The 16,574-nt window shown below is 45.2% G+C and overlaps 1 protein-coding gene across 16 annotated transcripts in view; it reads left to right on the forward strand.

Annotated features, from left to right (window-relative positions):
* Cadps (calcium dependent secretion activator) overlaps positions 1–16,574 on the forward strand; it is a 454,141-nt gene that overhangs the window by 185,584 nt on the left and 251,983 nt on the right. For all 16 annotated transcript variants that reach the window (XM_039093071.2, XM_063274046.1, XM_039093064.2 and 13 more), the window contains exon 4: positions 15,285–15,365. In XM_039093071.2, coding sequence (XP_038948999.1) covers positions 15,285–15,365 — 81 coding nt within the window. The remainder of the gene's footprint in view (positions 1–15,284; positions 15,366–16,574) is intronic.

Below are 16,574 nucleotides of genomic sequence, written 5' to 3' on the forward strand. Positions count from 1 at the left end.
GTGTGTGTGTGTGTGTGTGTGTGTGTGAAGGTACATGTGTATACATGTCTGAGTGTGGAGACCAAAGAGCAACCTGAGGTATTATCCTCAGAAATACTATCTATTTCCTTTGAGATTATATCTCTCACAGCCTGGAACTCACCAATGACTCACAGAAAGCTGCAAGGATCCTCCTGTCCTTCCCCAACTTTGGGATTAGAAAGATGCCACCACCCTATTTGGCTTTTTAGAAATGTAGGTACTGAAGATTAGGTTTAGATCTTTATGCTTCAAGGCAAGGGCTTCACCAACTAAGCTACACTCCCAGCCCCATACTTGTACAAGAATCAATAAGTGGTCTCTTGGGCTGGAGAGATGGTTCAGTGGTTAAGGGCACTGACTGCTCTTCCAGAGGTCCTGAGTTCAATTCCCAGCAACCACATGATGGCTCACAGCCATCTGTAATGGGTTCAATGCCTTCTTCTGGTGTGTCTGAAGACAGCTACAATGTACTCACTTAATTAAATATTTTTTTAAGTGGTATATCTTCTCAGTTTGGGTATGAATTCAATACCAGGAACTGATTGGCATCAAACTAGCTAAGTTTTTCTTCTAATTTATTTATTTATTTATTTATTTATTTATTTATTTATTTATTTATTCATTCACTTCATATCCCACCCTTTCCTCCCAGTACCCCCTCATGCAAGTCCTCCCTTATTCCAGCTTGCCCTTCTCTTTTGAGAAGGGCAAGCGCCCTCTTGGTGTAATTTCCTCTCCCACCACCTCCCACATACATCAAATCACTATGGGACTAGGTGCATCCTCTCCTACTGAGGCTAGACAGGGCAGAGAACATAGGCTAGGGGGGCAAGAGAATAGGCTGGTAGGCAACAAGCTCAGGGACAGCCCTGCTCCAGTTGTTGGATGACCTACATGAAGACCAAGCTGCTCATCTGCTACATATAGGGGGGCCTAGGTCCAGCCTGCACTCACTCTTCAGTTGGCGATTCGGTCTCTGGGAGCCCCCAAGGATCCAGGTTAGTTGACTCTGTTGGTCTTCTTGTGAAGTCCCTTTCCTCTGCAGGTCCTTCAATTCTTCTTCCAACTTCACTCCCTGAGCTGGCTTTATCCAAGGTGAAATCCATGTTACATATTCGACTTTGAGCCACAGTGACACCGTGGTAGACACACCCGGAGCAAGCAAGAATAGGATAATGATAGATATTGCTAGACATGTGAGTAGACCCAGTCTCTAGCAGGTCCTTGTGTAATGGTCAGCCTAGGGATGGACCTGAAACAAGCTTTATAAATGGGACTCACTACCCAAAGGAAGCAGCCATGCATGTGACAGTTCTCATGTGCCGGATGCCATCTCACTATGGCATTTTAATGGGTATGGTCAGGTCTGTGATTTATGGACGTGTTTGCAGCTGCTTGTGACCTTTCAAACATAGAGAAATGCTCTCACCTTGTACACATACACATTTGGTAAAGTTATAATAGTAGAAACTGAGGGGCTCAACCTCATTCTGGCCATGTGAGTGCCTGGCACTGCATCATCAATAGGGAGCGTGAAGAGCTCTTTTGCTTAAAGAGCAAGCAGATGTAGCAAATGCTATCCATTTCATTAGAGCTATTTTAAGCATTGGTGGATTTTCTAGACTTGCGGTTGAATACATTATTCTTGTCACTTATATATTTTTTTTATATCAAAACTTGGTGCTACTGAAAATACTACACTACTCAATGCAGAAGGGGGTAATTTGTTTCCTGTAATCTCCTGACCAAATTTTCCAGAAGATAAAATTATCCCTATCTTCAACTTTGAAAAAATGATGGCTGTATTTTCTAAACAGAATCTCTGAAGCTAGGGAAAGCTCAACTTGGGGCCGAGGCTATGGCTTCGTGATGGGACTTGCCTAGCCTGTGCCCGGTTTGATTTTCAACACCACAGAAATTAGATAACTGTTTAAAGTTGCAGCACCCAGTCCCAGCTAACATATCTAGCTATAAGCCCAGCGCCTACAATTGAGGGATTTCTGTGAAGGGGGGAAGGGATACAGATTGTAAGAGCCTCAGAAGCAGAGACTTTGCTCTAAGATTGGGACTTCCAGGAACATCAGAAGCTACATCCATGAAGTCTTATCCATGACTTCTCGAGCATGATCAGAGCAAGAACAGGAATAACAGACAAGTTAACATGGATCTGGGGAAGCTCACAGGGCCAGAACTCTAGACAAAGACCTACCTACAGGCAAATATGGAAACCTGAGAGTGGGGCAGTCTCCCTGAGGGGAGAGCTCACCCACTGGGTTATACAGTACCAAATTGTTAACTCTGAAAACTTATTCAAACAATTAATGTTATACAAGCTGAGCAGGTTCTAGTCATATATTTAGGGGTGTGTGTGTGTGTGTGTGTGTGTGTGTGTGTGTGTGTGTGTAACAATTAAAGAAAAGGAGATCATGAGCTTAAATGAGGGCAAGGCCAGAGGTAAATAGAAGGCTTTAAAAGGAAGGAAAGGAAGGGGAAATAATGATGTAATTATATTATGATCTCAAAAAATAGAAAATTAACTACTGGACTGGGAGTGCAAAGCAATGATAGAATGTGTGTTGAGTACATATGAGTTCATAGCACATGCACATTCACACACATGAAAACCTAACAGAAAGGAAAACAATAATTTGCATTTATACAGTACAAAAATGCTTTTAAACATGAGTATCTCTTGCTGGGCATCATGGCACACAGCTAGAATTCCTATACTCGGGAGGCAGAGGCAGACAGATTTCTATGAGTTTGAGGCCAACCTACTCTACATAGCACTACCCAGCCACTTAGGTGTGAAAGATCCCCCAAGGGAGACCCTTACTTAAGCCTCGAGAAATCACGGACCCCAGAGAGACCATCTTGATGTAATATGCAAAGGCGAGTTGTATTACGGAGATCTCCCGGCCAACACGTATCCCACACAGGAGACAGAGGTGTTGACCCCGAGTGGCTGGGAGAAGGGCTTTTTAAAGGAAGAAGTCACAAGCTCCAGGAGATGAGGCGATGTCAAAAGGAAATACCAAAAATGTCACAAGGGGAAACTCTCAAAGTCACAGGATTGTTCTTAAGACTTTAGGGTTTAAATCAGGGGAAAGGTCAAGCATTCTCCTGAGAACAGATCTTGATTGTTGTCCTTTAGAGTAAATGTTTGTCAGAGTTGACAAGGCATCTGCATCTGAAACACATCTGGTTAAGCTTCGCAGCTGGGTTTCCTGGAATACTATCTGCAGGACACAATGGCTGGAACATTATCTGTAGGGCACAATGGGGGCTTGAACAAATATCACAGGGGCAGAACAGAACCCGTTACTCATTTACCCACATCAGGTGACATGCGAAGGGTCAGTGAGTCTGTACCAGTCTTCCTGCATTTTTAACAATCTGTCTTCCTGAGTCAGATCCTGTTGCTGAGTTTTGAGCTAATTTAAAACCCTATCTCTCATGTGGTTAGACCTTGTCTCAAAAACAAGGTCTTTTTCCCCCCTTGACAAATCATCCTTACTTGTTTCTTTAAGAATCCAAAAACTTATCACTTTCCTTGCATACTCAGATCTCACCATATCCTAAACAACACAAGTGTTAAGAGAATGTGTTTGGGGGTTCAGTGTAGGGGAGGGACAGTAGTTTAAGGACAGGATCTCATTGACCTGGATCTCACTGTGTATTCCAGGTTGGCCTCAGACTTAGATGAATGCTCCCACCCAGTCTCTCAAGCACTAGGATTATTCCAGTCATGGGTCGCTGTGCCTGGCTTTGGTTATGTTTTAACAGTAAGTGAAGTGGTCATATCCCCAACCTGCTGGTGTGGAGACAGACTTACACTTCTGCTGTTCACCTCAATTATCCTGTGATAACTCAGTTCACATCATGAGCCAGTTCTCCTCCGTCCCTCTGCCCAGCAATACTCAAATTCCGTCTGACGAGGACTATGTGCTTAGACCATTTGCATTCCAAATTCCACTTAAGAAATGTTTTGAGATGTCAGACACTGCATCTCCTGCTTAATCTCACAGCATATGAACCCTGGATACAAATCCTAAGTAAATCTTATTCTCCCCATCTTAAGTTTAACTGCAGAAATAGATCCTGCCTGCCTACCATGCATGTATCAGTCCCTGGTGCTTCTCACAGTGAACAGAAAGACGCTGTCTTTTCTTCTGAGGTACTTACAGTCTTACAGAAAAAGACGAGAAACAGACCATTCAAAGATGGGGAATGAGGAAGCATGTGATGTCAGGGAGCCTAGAGAAAATGGCCTCGGCCAGGACCAGTCAGGTGGAGGTTTGAGTCAATGATTTAATATTGGCTAGGCAGAGACAACAGCTGAGGAGAAAGCAGACTCACCAACCAGGGCTCAAGATACATGGTGTGTTTGAAAACCTAAAAGTACAGATTGACTTGAGCCTGGAGAGAAGGACAGGGGGTGTGGGCTAAGTCTAGACAGCTGTGCCAGAGGCAGATGGTGACAGTTCCTAAAGCTTGGATGAGTGACTTGCTCTATTGCTGTGGAGAGTGGAAAATTACTAGAGAGTGGGGGTTCAGAGCAAAGGTGTGTCACAGAAAGAGGAACACACTACTGTGCAGAAGGTACATTCCGTGATGCCATCATCAGGATCTGTAACAAGTCTGACTCTTGATGCTGTCCCCAGAAGTACTGAATCCAAACCCTGTAGCATAGGCCCAAAGCCTCTGAGCAGCTTCTCCGGCTGATTGTGGGGTGCAACAATGAGGTCCCTCTGGATTCCATAGAACTCCTAGTCTATTCGGCATCTTAGAATCACTTGGAGGGCTAAAAATAAGCAGACTACAGATGCTTTCACCCAGACTAGGGATGTCTGCGATGGTCTTGGTGCAGCCTGGCCATCAGCATTGCTTTTTATCTCTCTTGGGATCCTGATACACAGCCAGTCCAGAGAGCTACCACAACAGAAGGTAGCAAGAGAGAACAGAGGTGTGGAATTATGGCTCAGGCAGACAGCCTACATGACAACAGTTCCCAGGAAGGTTTAAGAAGGGCTGCAGATCAAAACAGGAGAAGCCAGACCTTATTCCCTATGTCCTCTTCACAAGGTGCCTAGTTCCTCCCCGTAACTAGGCAGAGACTGCTTCAGGCCAACCTGATGGGCCACTCCCATTCTCTTCTCTGAGGGATACTGCAATATCAGGATAGAAAATGTCTCCTAGTGCCACCTGTGGAAACCACCAAGATAATTCATCAAAGGAAGAAAGGGCAGAGAAGGGGAAGGGAGAGGGGAAAAGAAAAGGGAGAGAGACAGGGTGGGGGGGGGGTAAAGGGAGGGATAGACAGAGGGAGGGAGGACAAAGGGAAGAAGGAAGGGTGGGCAGTATCGTCCATGCTGAATTAAAACCAGTCCGTGGCCTAAGTAATACCTATCAGAGCTGTGACTCTGTGGTTTCTCATCATATTCAGGGCACCATGCTGAGTGCTTTTGGAGTACCATTGTCCTTCATTCTTGTGACAAGCCCATCCTGTTGACATCAGTACTTTTAGGACTCCTACTCTGAAAAGTAGATCTAGATAAGGAGCTCTGTAAATAGGCTAGGGCCACAGGGCTGTCAGTGCCAGCGCAAGGCTTTCAGGACAGATAGAACTGTTTACATTTCAACCCTGTCTATATTAAATCCCTACAACTGCTAGGAAAAGGGTAGGGAAGCTAGGACATGGGACAGGCTATGCCTTAGATACTGGCTAGCTAATGATGCTTCTTAAAGTGCACAGTTGCCATAGTAAAGAGGGCTTCCGGAAGATGACAAGGGCAACGCTTAATGGGGACAGAAGCTTGAAATGGAAGAAAAGGGGAGAGCTCTTAGGCATCCGGTGAATGAGGTCCTCTTAGCAGGCAGAAAACAGAAAACAGAAGTGCTCCCAATGTAACGCGGTTAAACCCTGCCCTCTCAGAGAACTGCATTTGGAGTTTTTACATTATGTTTACCAAATTGCCAGCAGCCAGCAAAACCCATAGCTAGTGACTCAAAGGAAGGCAGGTAGTATTCTCATTGGCTGGCAATAGCCAGGAGCTAAACCCTGTGGTTTGCAACCAAAGAGAACAGTGGGGTTTTTGCTTGTTTGTTTGTTTGTTTGTTTAATGGAAACTTCAACTCCCTAAGGTCTTCTCCATGAGGGGAAATTAGATGTGGTAAAGAAAGACAGGAGTGGGGTGGTTTCAAGGCTCCAGCCTGGTGATTCCTCATTGGGTAATTTTTATGAAATTGGGTGTAATTTAATGTTCAGGAGATACCCTGCTTCGTGATTTCCCTAAAAATAGTGGAGGCCTTTCCCACATGCTTGACTGGAAGTCAAGATTCTCTTCCAGTGATGATAGTTGAGAAATATATACCCAGAGTGCCAGACTGGGCAGCCCCACTATGTGAAAGTGGGCAGCGCCACCATGTAGAAGCAGACAGCCCCACTGTGTGGAAGCAGCTAGCACTGCCGTCCTTGTACCGGTCCTCAAACCTTGTTACTTTGGAGCTGCAGCCACAGAAGCTCAGAGAGGAAAGTGTCCTGGCCCTGGTCACACAGGGCCACAATGCTGCAGTGCACCAGGAAGATAGCAGGCAGGGGCCTGTATTCCACCTCAGGTCTCTGGTTGGGCATCTGTGCTATCTTGTCTAAGAGGGAGTTCTTAGTTTTCTCTGGCACTATAGACAACTACCTAACAATCTACCGGTTGGTTTCTTACCTAAAAGGCAAAATCCTGATCTATCATATTAAATATCATTAGAATGGAAATACGTGTGTGTGTGTGTGTGTGTGTGTGTGTGTGTGTGTGTGTGTGTGTGTGTGTAAGCCAGAGAAAGATGCTAGTTATCTACCTCAATCATTTTCTGCCTTATTCTCTGTAGAGAGGGTCCCCATTTCAGAAAGGCTGCCTGGTCAGCAAGCTGTAAGGATCACATGTCTCTGTCACCCCAGGTTTATGGGGTATGCTTACCCAGGATTACAGGTGTGGACAACCATGGGGTACTAGGTATTCGATCTCAGATCCTCATGCTTAGATAGCAAGTATTTTTGCACACTGAGCCATTTCCCCAGGACTCCAGGACCCCTAACCCCTAGAATGAGAATTTAGTAAGGTAGATGCTGACTGTTCGATGCCAGGTCCTGTCTGCTTAGATCCAGGAGGAGAAAGTGACCATTTGCCAAGCTTCACCTTATCTTTGCCATCTAATTTAACCTCTGACCATCCTAAGGTAGCTAGTATCATCTTAATTCCCATTTTAGAGTTAAAGGAGTTAAAAAAAAAAAAACGCTAAAACTCAGAGACGTCCAACAGCTTATCCAAGGTCATTCAGCTGAAGAGGAGCTTGGAGGATATGAATCTGCACAGTGGATCTGGGACACCAGCTGACCACATTCTCCATCCTGGCTGTCAACAGAGACACACCGGAGATGTGAAGAAAGGAATCAGAGGACACAATGTTACAATACAGTTATAGCTCAAACCTCCTCAGCCTGTTCTTGAGGCAGCTGGGGAGCCAGTCTCTTCTGGTTCAGAGATGGGTCACAGCTGTTACTTCCCAGCATGCAGTGTGCCCAGGCAGCAGCAGACAAGGGGGAAGCTTGTCTCTGAAGGGGGATAAAGAGGCATGGAGGAGAGGAGGGTCCAGCTCAAGAAGAACAGTGGTTTGAGGGGCAGTGCTTCCTTGCTTCCGTCTACTGCTGATCTTCTCAGCAGCCTCCTTTTTCAGGCAGGAGTCCCTTGGAGCCCAGCAGCCATGCTATAAAGTAGAAAAGAAGCCAAGTGAGCAAACAGAGCTGCACCCAGGCCAGCAGGCAGCTGCACACCATCTGCCTTGTAAGGGTTTTTTATCCATCCCTTAAAGCCCAGCATCAAGGATGTGCTCTCAAAACTGCGGTTACACTGTAGGCCAGCAAAGAGCACCCTTCACTTGTTTCAGCTGATAGTGCTTTCTGGAACATACTCATCGAGTAGCAAGATATGACAAACAAGAAATTTACAGACAAGGGCTATGCCTCCAGCTTCCTTGGCGCTTATGAGTGGCTATGGACAAGATACGTGCCCTGTCGAAGTCACAGTTAGTTAACTAGACCTGTCATTGGCCGGTCCAGCGTTCTCTCCACTCTCCAGGGACCAAGCAACCAATCTATTTCCTACCTAGCAAAGGCACAGGTGCACAGACAAGCAGAACCACACCCATCCCCGATCTCTTGAGCTTAACGGTAGATGAGCTTCCAATGATCCCACGAGGGTAAGGAAGATCACGGTGTGATAAGTAATCGTCAGGAGAAATGCCTGTTACTAAAAGAGAAGTCCAAGTCTAGAGAGATCAGAGACCTGTTAGCTACAAAGCCAACGGATACAGAATAAGGTTTATCTGGCATAAACGACTGCTTTCAGCATGTGGGCAGTGAGTGCAAAGACAGGGTATGTATGTTAAGGGAGGAACAAGTCAGCTCTTCTCAGCAAAGGCCCCCAGCACAGCATATCAGGAGGAGAGCGTTAAGCCTGATGTAGCCACCCCAGCTCAAGAGGAACACACGCAGCCTGTGGTCATTACTCCAGCTCTGTAGTTAGGGATATAAATCAGTTGGTAGAGTGCTTGTCTAGTAAGTGCGAAGGTCCGGTTCTGCTCCTAGCAGCACAGGAACGGCATGCTTATAGAGACAGAGGGTCAGACATTCAAGGTCATCTTTGGCAATGTAGTGAGTCCGAGGCGCACAGGATACATGAGACCTTGTCTCAGATATGGAAAGAACTCGCTAAACCTCTCTCTAGTCTCAGCTCAGGGTCATTTCCTGTTTTGTCCTGAGGCTAAAGTTGTCTCAATTTATTCTGAGGCTGAGAAAAAGGGATCTTTTCCCACAATGCACAGCAGTTATTTACATAATGCATGAAGTCCTCTGCCTTTTTTCTGTTTACATGTGCTGCACATTTGAATCGCATCATCCCTTGCGTGCCTGAAGGCTGACTCTTGACAGGATGACTTGGGAAGCCAGCACTTGGCCTCCTCTCATCTCTGTCACCTGAGAACAGCAAAGACCTCAGGCATGCCCAAAGAAACTATATCCATGGATGTCCCCCTTGGGGAAAATGTTCACAGCTAGTACTCCCAGGGGCCCTGAGGCTACAGAGGATGTTCCTGGCCAAGGTGTCTTGATGACATCTTCATGCCTCTGGAGATTAGCCAGTGCCACCCCCCCTCTTTAAAACATAAACACTTTGGGTCTGAAGAAATAGCTCCAGTGGATCTGAACCTGGTTCCCAGCACCCACACTGGGCATCTTGCAATCTCTTGTAATCCCAGGGTACGTGATGTCTTTTGCCTCCACAAGCACTTGCACATATATGACTTTGTGGCTTTCTCTTTGTGTCTCACTATTCCTATCCCTTTGTCTGTCTCTGTAGGTGTCTCTCTGTCTCTGTCTCTCTCAAACACACACATATACACACATAAAAATAAATCATTTTTAGAAGATGGATCTGAATAGTGAAATTGCTCCCCCCGCCCCCCAACCCAACGATCTTTAAAAATCCCATCCACAGGCATGAGAAAAGCAGAGCATTCAGAATTGCCTAGGGAAGCAACGTGCTTCTGAAAACAAGTTAGCACACAACCGGAGCCAGAAAGGCAGTTTCCAAACTTTACGTGACTATGGCCTCCCTTCTCCCAGAAGAGCTGGGGGACCTGCAAATTAATGTTCCCTAAAACAGAACTCTGGGGAAATGCCAATACAGGGTGTTCAGAGAATCCTGGGCATAGAGATTTCATCAGAGCAGGGGAGTTGAATGGAGAAGTTGTAACTTTGGCCTACGGTCCAACAGTTGAGGTGAGGGAAATGCACTCACATACAGTGAGTGTCCACTCAAGAAGTAGGATTGCCTAAGGAATTATTTGCTCAGTTCTGAGAACTATGTAGGGTAGTATCATAGCTTGGGACACATGCTATGGAGCTTAGTCTTCCTACCATGCTGGCAAAGACACTGTATCCCAGTGCTGCAGCTAAGAACATCAAGACTCAAAAAGGTTCAGGGGTGTGTTGAACCCCTTCCAGTAACTGAACTGTGAAACCTAATTCTGCACCCAAGTCGACCTTACTTCTCTTGTCCAGTACAGTATGTTGCTTCTTTCCTTTAAGTGCCTGTGGAAGACACAGAGATGTCCACTTGACAGATGAGGAAACAAAGACTTGGTGAGGTTTAGAAGCTTCCCATGGTCAGTCACACACCAGTTGGCCGTACACTGGGGTGGTAGAGATAGGTGGGCATAACTGCCATCCATTAGATCTTGGGTTTGCTTCTTAATGACTCTACCTGATGCTACTCTTGAGTTCACTTTCCACTGAATGAAGCTTCTACCTCCTGGCAAGGAGCCACTCAGGTTCCAGAGAGAGTCACAGGACTCAGGCAGCTTGCAGCCATGGCTCAGGCACCCCCCCACCCTCCCACCCCCCGTGTAGTGACACAGTTTTGGGCTCGGGTCTGCATTGCTTTGGAAGCAGAGCCTAAGGAGATAGTTGCTTTTGCTTGAGGGATGAGTTAGAACAGACTCTTGCTTGACCTCTACAAGTAGGCAGATGATGTGTCTAATTAGGTAAAGAGCTTTCCTGCTCATGTACATTTTGAACTCTAATGAGCTGTCGATATGAAAGGTTTGCCCTTGGCTCAGTTCTGAAGCAGAACTTTCCCTTCCTTGGTGGAAAAGACCAGCGCAGTAAACAGAGCCTCGTTTCCATGGAAGCTCACGCTCCCTGGCTTTTCCTTCTCAGCACTTAAAAAGGTAATTATTTGATTTCTCTTTATACTTTTGGATCTCATGTGGTGGTGAAGGATGGCCTTCTCAATCATGCCAGGCTATTCACCTTTTTATCTGTTCTTAGATTGTTAGTTGTCTGGGCAGCAGGGTCCACCTGCTGGCCACTGCCACTAATGAAAGTCCAGCAGAGCAAAGGGACTTGACCTCAGAGAAGGCTAGAGAACTTGTCAATGGTAGCAATCTCTGGTCAGGATGGTGCCCGCAGATAGACTGAGATCCCACATTCACTTCAAGGAATCACACTCTCCCATCTGGTGCCTTCTTGTCTGACCCTTTGCCGCCCCATGATGGCTCTTGTTAGAAATGCAGCTGACAAGGACCACTCTAACAATAACACAGATGGCCTCAGCCACCATTTCCTGAAGGTTTGCCTGCTAAATACTTCCTACTTGTTATTAATTCACCAAGTAGCCTGAGAGGGGAGTTACTCTGAATACTGAGACGATCCAAAGCATGGAGAGGACACACAACTTGCCCAAGGTCATGTGACTACTAATGGCAGAACCATGATAAATATGCACCCATCCCTGTCATTCTAAGGCCACATCCTACCCAGAAGAAATCTGTCAATAATAATTAGGAAGAAGGGCAAATATTTCTTAGCTTCCAAGGATAACTGTATGTGCTATGGGGACCTGAGTTACAAGGTACACAGGGCATGTGCAGAGTTAGGTTAATTGTCTGGAGCAAGCATTTAAGGAGTCCAGCAGGGGTTGGAAATCCAGCCCAGTGGTAGCGCATGATATCACAGGTAACATGAAAGAATAAAGAAGCCAACGTGTTGCCGGGCATTGTTCTTGGGTAGGCCCAAAGAAGTGGGAATGTCCACTATTCTATGTAGGCTTGCCCTTCTAGCATCTGGAGGCTCAATTAGCTCATGGGTAGAGTGAGGATTAGTGTATTCCCTCTTAAAACTGGGGTGCCCCTTTTAAGAAGTGCAGAACTTCCAAGTAGCTATGCACTTGTTTGTCTTCCATGAAACTATTTTATAAACAAACAAACAAACAAAAAACCCCAAATGCAGTAAGTAGAGCAATTTCCCAGGTTTTGGATGATGCTAATAAGATTATTAATTTTGAGTAGTAATCTTCTGAACCCAGATTCATTCTCTGTGGGTGACTATCAGTGTAGGTTTTTCAGCCTCTTTATGAAAGGTCATGAAGCAGGTCCTGGGACTTGACCAGGCATTAGTAAAGGGCAATCCTCTCTCCTTAACAAAACCTGTTATTGCCGCAGTGGCGCGCAGAGGACCAGAGATCTGCCCTGTTCCATTCCTTTGTGCATTCTTCTCTAAAGACTTTTTTGTTATTTCTTTTTATCTGTGTGTGTGACTGTGTGAATGTCCTGTGTGTGTGTGTGTGTGTGTGTGTGTGTGTGTGTGTGTGTGTGTGTGTGTGGGCAGAGATCCCTGGAGCTAGAGTTATAGGCATCTGTGAGATGCCCAATGTGGGTACTGGGAACCAAATCCAGGTCGCCTAGAAAAGCAGCAAGTACTCATAACCATTGAGACATCTCTCTCCCACCTCTCTTTTTTATCTATTCGATTGTACTGATGTAATGCAAGTTTCATGAATGAAAGTGCTACTGTGTGAGTAAATGAGCTGACGTATGAATGAAGCTCAGGGTTAACCTTCCCTGCTCATCTCCCACTCTACCATTGGGGTCCATAAGACTGGTTGGAAAACCCCAGTGCCCTGGTACAAGTCAGCTTCAGCGCTGATTCTAGTCCCGTAGTGTCATCTCCATAAGCACCTGCTTTCCAGCAGACTCTTCAACTTTACTCTAAACAGTTCCCTCTGCTGCTTTGCAGCAAAGGATAGATCATTCGCATTCATATTCTGAACAAGACGTTTCTGAGTAGTCTAAGTAGATGCCGCACCTGGACTCGAAATGAAAATGTTCAGAGGAAAATATTAAAAGCAGGTCTTTGGAGCTTAGGGGCAGCTGAGGACACTGAATCCCACGTGTGTGCCAATCAGAGGCAGTGATGAGAGGTAGGCCTTGCTGATTATGGTATGAGTCTGTGTTCACTTCTAACAGGACTTCTAGATGGTATCTGTGGGTGTCATAATAAAAATAAAAATTTATGATCCAGGGTATAAGTAGTTGAATGGCCAATGTTTTGCCGGTTTCCTTCCTGCACAACTGTTACGGAGTGTTCTACAGTGCAGCCTCACAGCTCCTCACAGCTCTGGGCGCTTCTCTGGAATAGCTAGTGAAATTGTTCCACGAAGCTACCATAGGATTGCCGCCTCAGAACACCCCCCCCCGGTCTCAGTCCATTCTCATGATCAAAATGGGAGTACCTCTCCCAGAACACTGGAGAAGACAAAGCAGGGCCAAGTTCCTGCTGGGAATTAACAGTCCGGAAAGTGTCTGCCATCCAAGCCTGAAGGTCTGAGCTCAGATCCCAGCACCCACATAAAAAGTCGCAGCACAATCACCTATGCCAGGAGCCTAGTGAGGAGGTGTGCAAACAGGGGCATCTCTGCGGTGCTCTGGCCAGTCAGCCTGGATAATCGATGATCTCCAGGCTCATTGAGAGACCCTTTACCAGAAGAATATGTAGAGAGTAACATAGGAAGATATCTATCTCTGAACCCCACAATCATATGCACACAAGTGTATATACACCACACACACACACACACACACACACACACACACACACACTACTCATGTGTATACAAGCACACATATAAAATGCCCAGCACAAAGTCCAAGCAGTACTATAATACGTTCTGTAAAGTATAACAAAGAAGACAAATCATCATGATGCTTCCAAAGCATGGCCACATTATACTAGAAATTGTACAGGCTCATAGCATGGCTGTGCTTAAAACTTTTGAATAAAGTTTGCATTTACAGGCTAGAAAGATAGTTCAGTCAGGAAAATGCTCACCATAGAAGCACGAAGACCTGAGTTTAATCTCCATCATTCATGTAAAAATCTAGGCATGGTAGCATTCTCTTGTAATGACAGCACTGGGAAGATAGGGACAGGAGGACCCCGGAAGCACCTTTGTCAGCCAGCCTAGCCTACTTGATGATTCCCAGGCTAAGGAGAGATACCATCTCAATAACACAAGGGAATGACTCCTGAGGAACAGCACCTACAGTGGACTTCTAGCCTACACATGCACACATACACAAGCATGCACAAACACACACACATACACACACACACACACACACACACACACACATACACACTCCTGCACATGCATACATACACACAGGCATTTACACTGAAATGTAAGCATGTACTTATAAACACATACATTTGCATTTCAGTGTATACATACATACATACATACATACATACATACCTGGATTATAGACATACACACACATACATGTCACTGCATGTGGGTGCAAACACACATATGCATGTTCTTAGAAAGAAATTTAAATATTTAACCAGTTGGTTAGTTAGTAGATAGTTAATATGTACTCAAAAGAGGAATGACAACTATCCTATTTGAATAGCACTGTTTTCTATTAAGGTTTTCTGTCACATAATTTACTAAAGAAAGCAGACCCAAAGATAGCCTGAAGCATAATGTAAGGTTTGCTTAGAAATAAAGTCAGACCTTCAACTCCTCAAAAAGGAATTGATTTCCATGGCCTACCACTTATTGTAAATACAATTTATTAGAATTCATTGTTGATCATTCATTTAGAAGTCATCTGTGGCTGCACACAGTGGAAAAGTTGACTCTTATAGCACTGTAGCCTAACTCATAGCTTTATAGTGCTCTATAGAAATTCTCCCAGCCTTCCCTATAGATTTATAGAGAGCAACCAGAGTTATGTAACTAAACTCTTCATTCTAAGGATGGGCACATTGAAACCAGAGAAGCTGAAGAATTAGCTGAGGCAATGGCTTTTTTTTTTATCTTTATATACTAGTTGTTCTCCTGGAAAGGGGAGCTAAGGAAAGATTTTTATCTTAGATCTCAGAGCAACTAATTGAAAGTAGTCGTCTGGAGAGTGGTTGGGATGCCTCAGTGCTTTTTAAGATGTACAAAGGCCAATCCTCCGTGGACCAGGACAGAGAAACGGCGCTGTCTGTGCTGTGCAGGGGTTTCTGAGAGTTCTAAAGCTAGCTCTTCCCTGAGTGTTCATCGTGTGAGAACTTGGTCGTTGGGTCCCAAAAGGTGTTAATCACACTCTCATTAGGAACAATTTCTTTAGAGTGATTCGAGTAACGAACAGATCCTATGCAATGTGTTTAAAGGTCCAGCCTTGCATGCTCTACCTGGAAAATATTTATCTGGAATTTCACTCAGATTGGACACATTGGTTATAAGATTTTTCTTTTAATGAAATAAGTTCATAGGTCAAGATGGGGGCACAGAGTGATATAAGATGAAAATCTACATTTTCACTGGCATTTATGGCCTAAACTAATAGTGTCCCCTTTTGTGTGTTTGTGTTTTGTGCAGCTGGACAATCCAGATGAGCAGGCAGCCCAGATCAGACGAGAGCTGGACGGACGTCTCCAAATGGCAGACCAAATAGCCAGGGTAAGAAACTTCATGGACTCTTTACCAGGACCAGACCACTGTCCCACCCAAGAAGTGCACTGTCAATCAGGGCCTTCAAAAGATAAAGCAGTGGGGCTGGCAACATAGCTCAGTAGGTATGCAGTCCTGGGTTCTGTTCTCAGAGCTGCATAACCAAGCCAGAAAAGGTAGTACACACCTACAGCACTAGCAGTCTCGAGGCAGAGGCAGGAAGATCAGGAGTTCAGACTCACTCTTGTCTACATAGCAACTCTGAGGCCAGCCTTAGCCTCATGAAACTCTGTGGAAAGAAAAAGAAAGGAAGAGAGAGAGAAGGGAAGGGAGAGGAAGGGAAGGGGAGAGGCGGGAATGAGATGGGAGGAGAAAGGAAGGGAAGGGAAGGAGAAGGAAAGGGGAGGGGAGGGCAAACAATCTTTGGTTGTTCCAATAAAGCCCAGATGTGACCAGCTAAACCAGAGCTTCAGAACCCCTTAGCACAACCCCATAGCTCCAGGACAATACAACCACTTTCCAATGACAGTCAAGGCTCTGAGGCAGCGGAGTGTACCTTCCTTGGTATATCATCATACATCACAATTTGCCACCACAGCTCTAGGACCAGCCACAGGATATCTCCCACTGAGGATACAGACCTGGTCTAGGCTCAGTGTCTTTGCACCAACTGCTTTCTCAGCCTGGGAAGATCTTTCTTCTCTCCTCCACTCAGCCAATTCCCCTTAACCTTCAACAATTGACCTCAAGCAAGTACTTGAGGACTTAGCAGATAGCCTCCCTTCTCAGCTCAGTTCTGCAGCATTCTACATGCGGACCCTTGCTTACCTGACCTAGACTCTTGGTGAATAGGCCTCTTCTAAACTTGGGATGGTATCTTATTGTTGATGCCTATAGCTTGGTATCATCTATTTTTTTTTATGTTGTTGACATTCATGTTTTGAAAATTAATATTCATGCTAGTAGCATTTATTAGGTCCTGACTCAGCCAGATGTGCTGTTTACATGTTCCCTCTGAATCAATAATTAAACATCTCGATAAGGGCATTTCTTGTATCATTTTTTTTATTTTGGAGAGTGAGGAATGCAGTCTATGCAAGATAGGCACTAATACAGGAGCTGGGCTGGAATCTGAACTGAGGACAAGAGTGTTAGTAAGTCCTTATAGTTAAAGCAAAATACCCACAGAAAGTACTTAACGGAGGAAGAATCGATTTT

The sequence above is a fragment of the Rattus norvegicus genome, chromosome 15 (genome assembly GCF_036323735.1).
Source record: "Rattus norvegicus strain BN/NHsdMcwi chromosome 15, GRCr8, whole genome shotgun sequence".
Taxonomy (NCBI): Eukaryota; Metazoa; Chordata; class Mammalia; order Rodentia; family Muridae; genus Rattus; species Rattus norvegicus.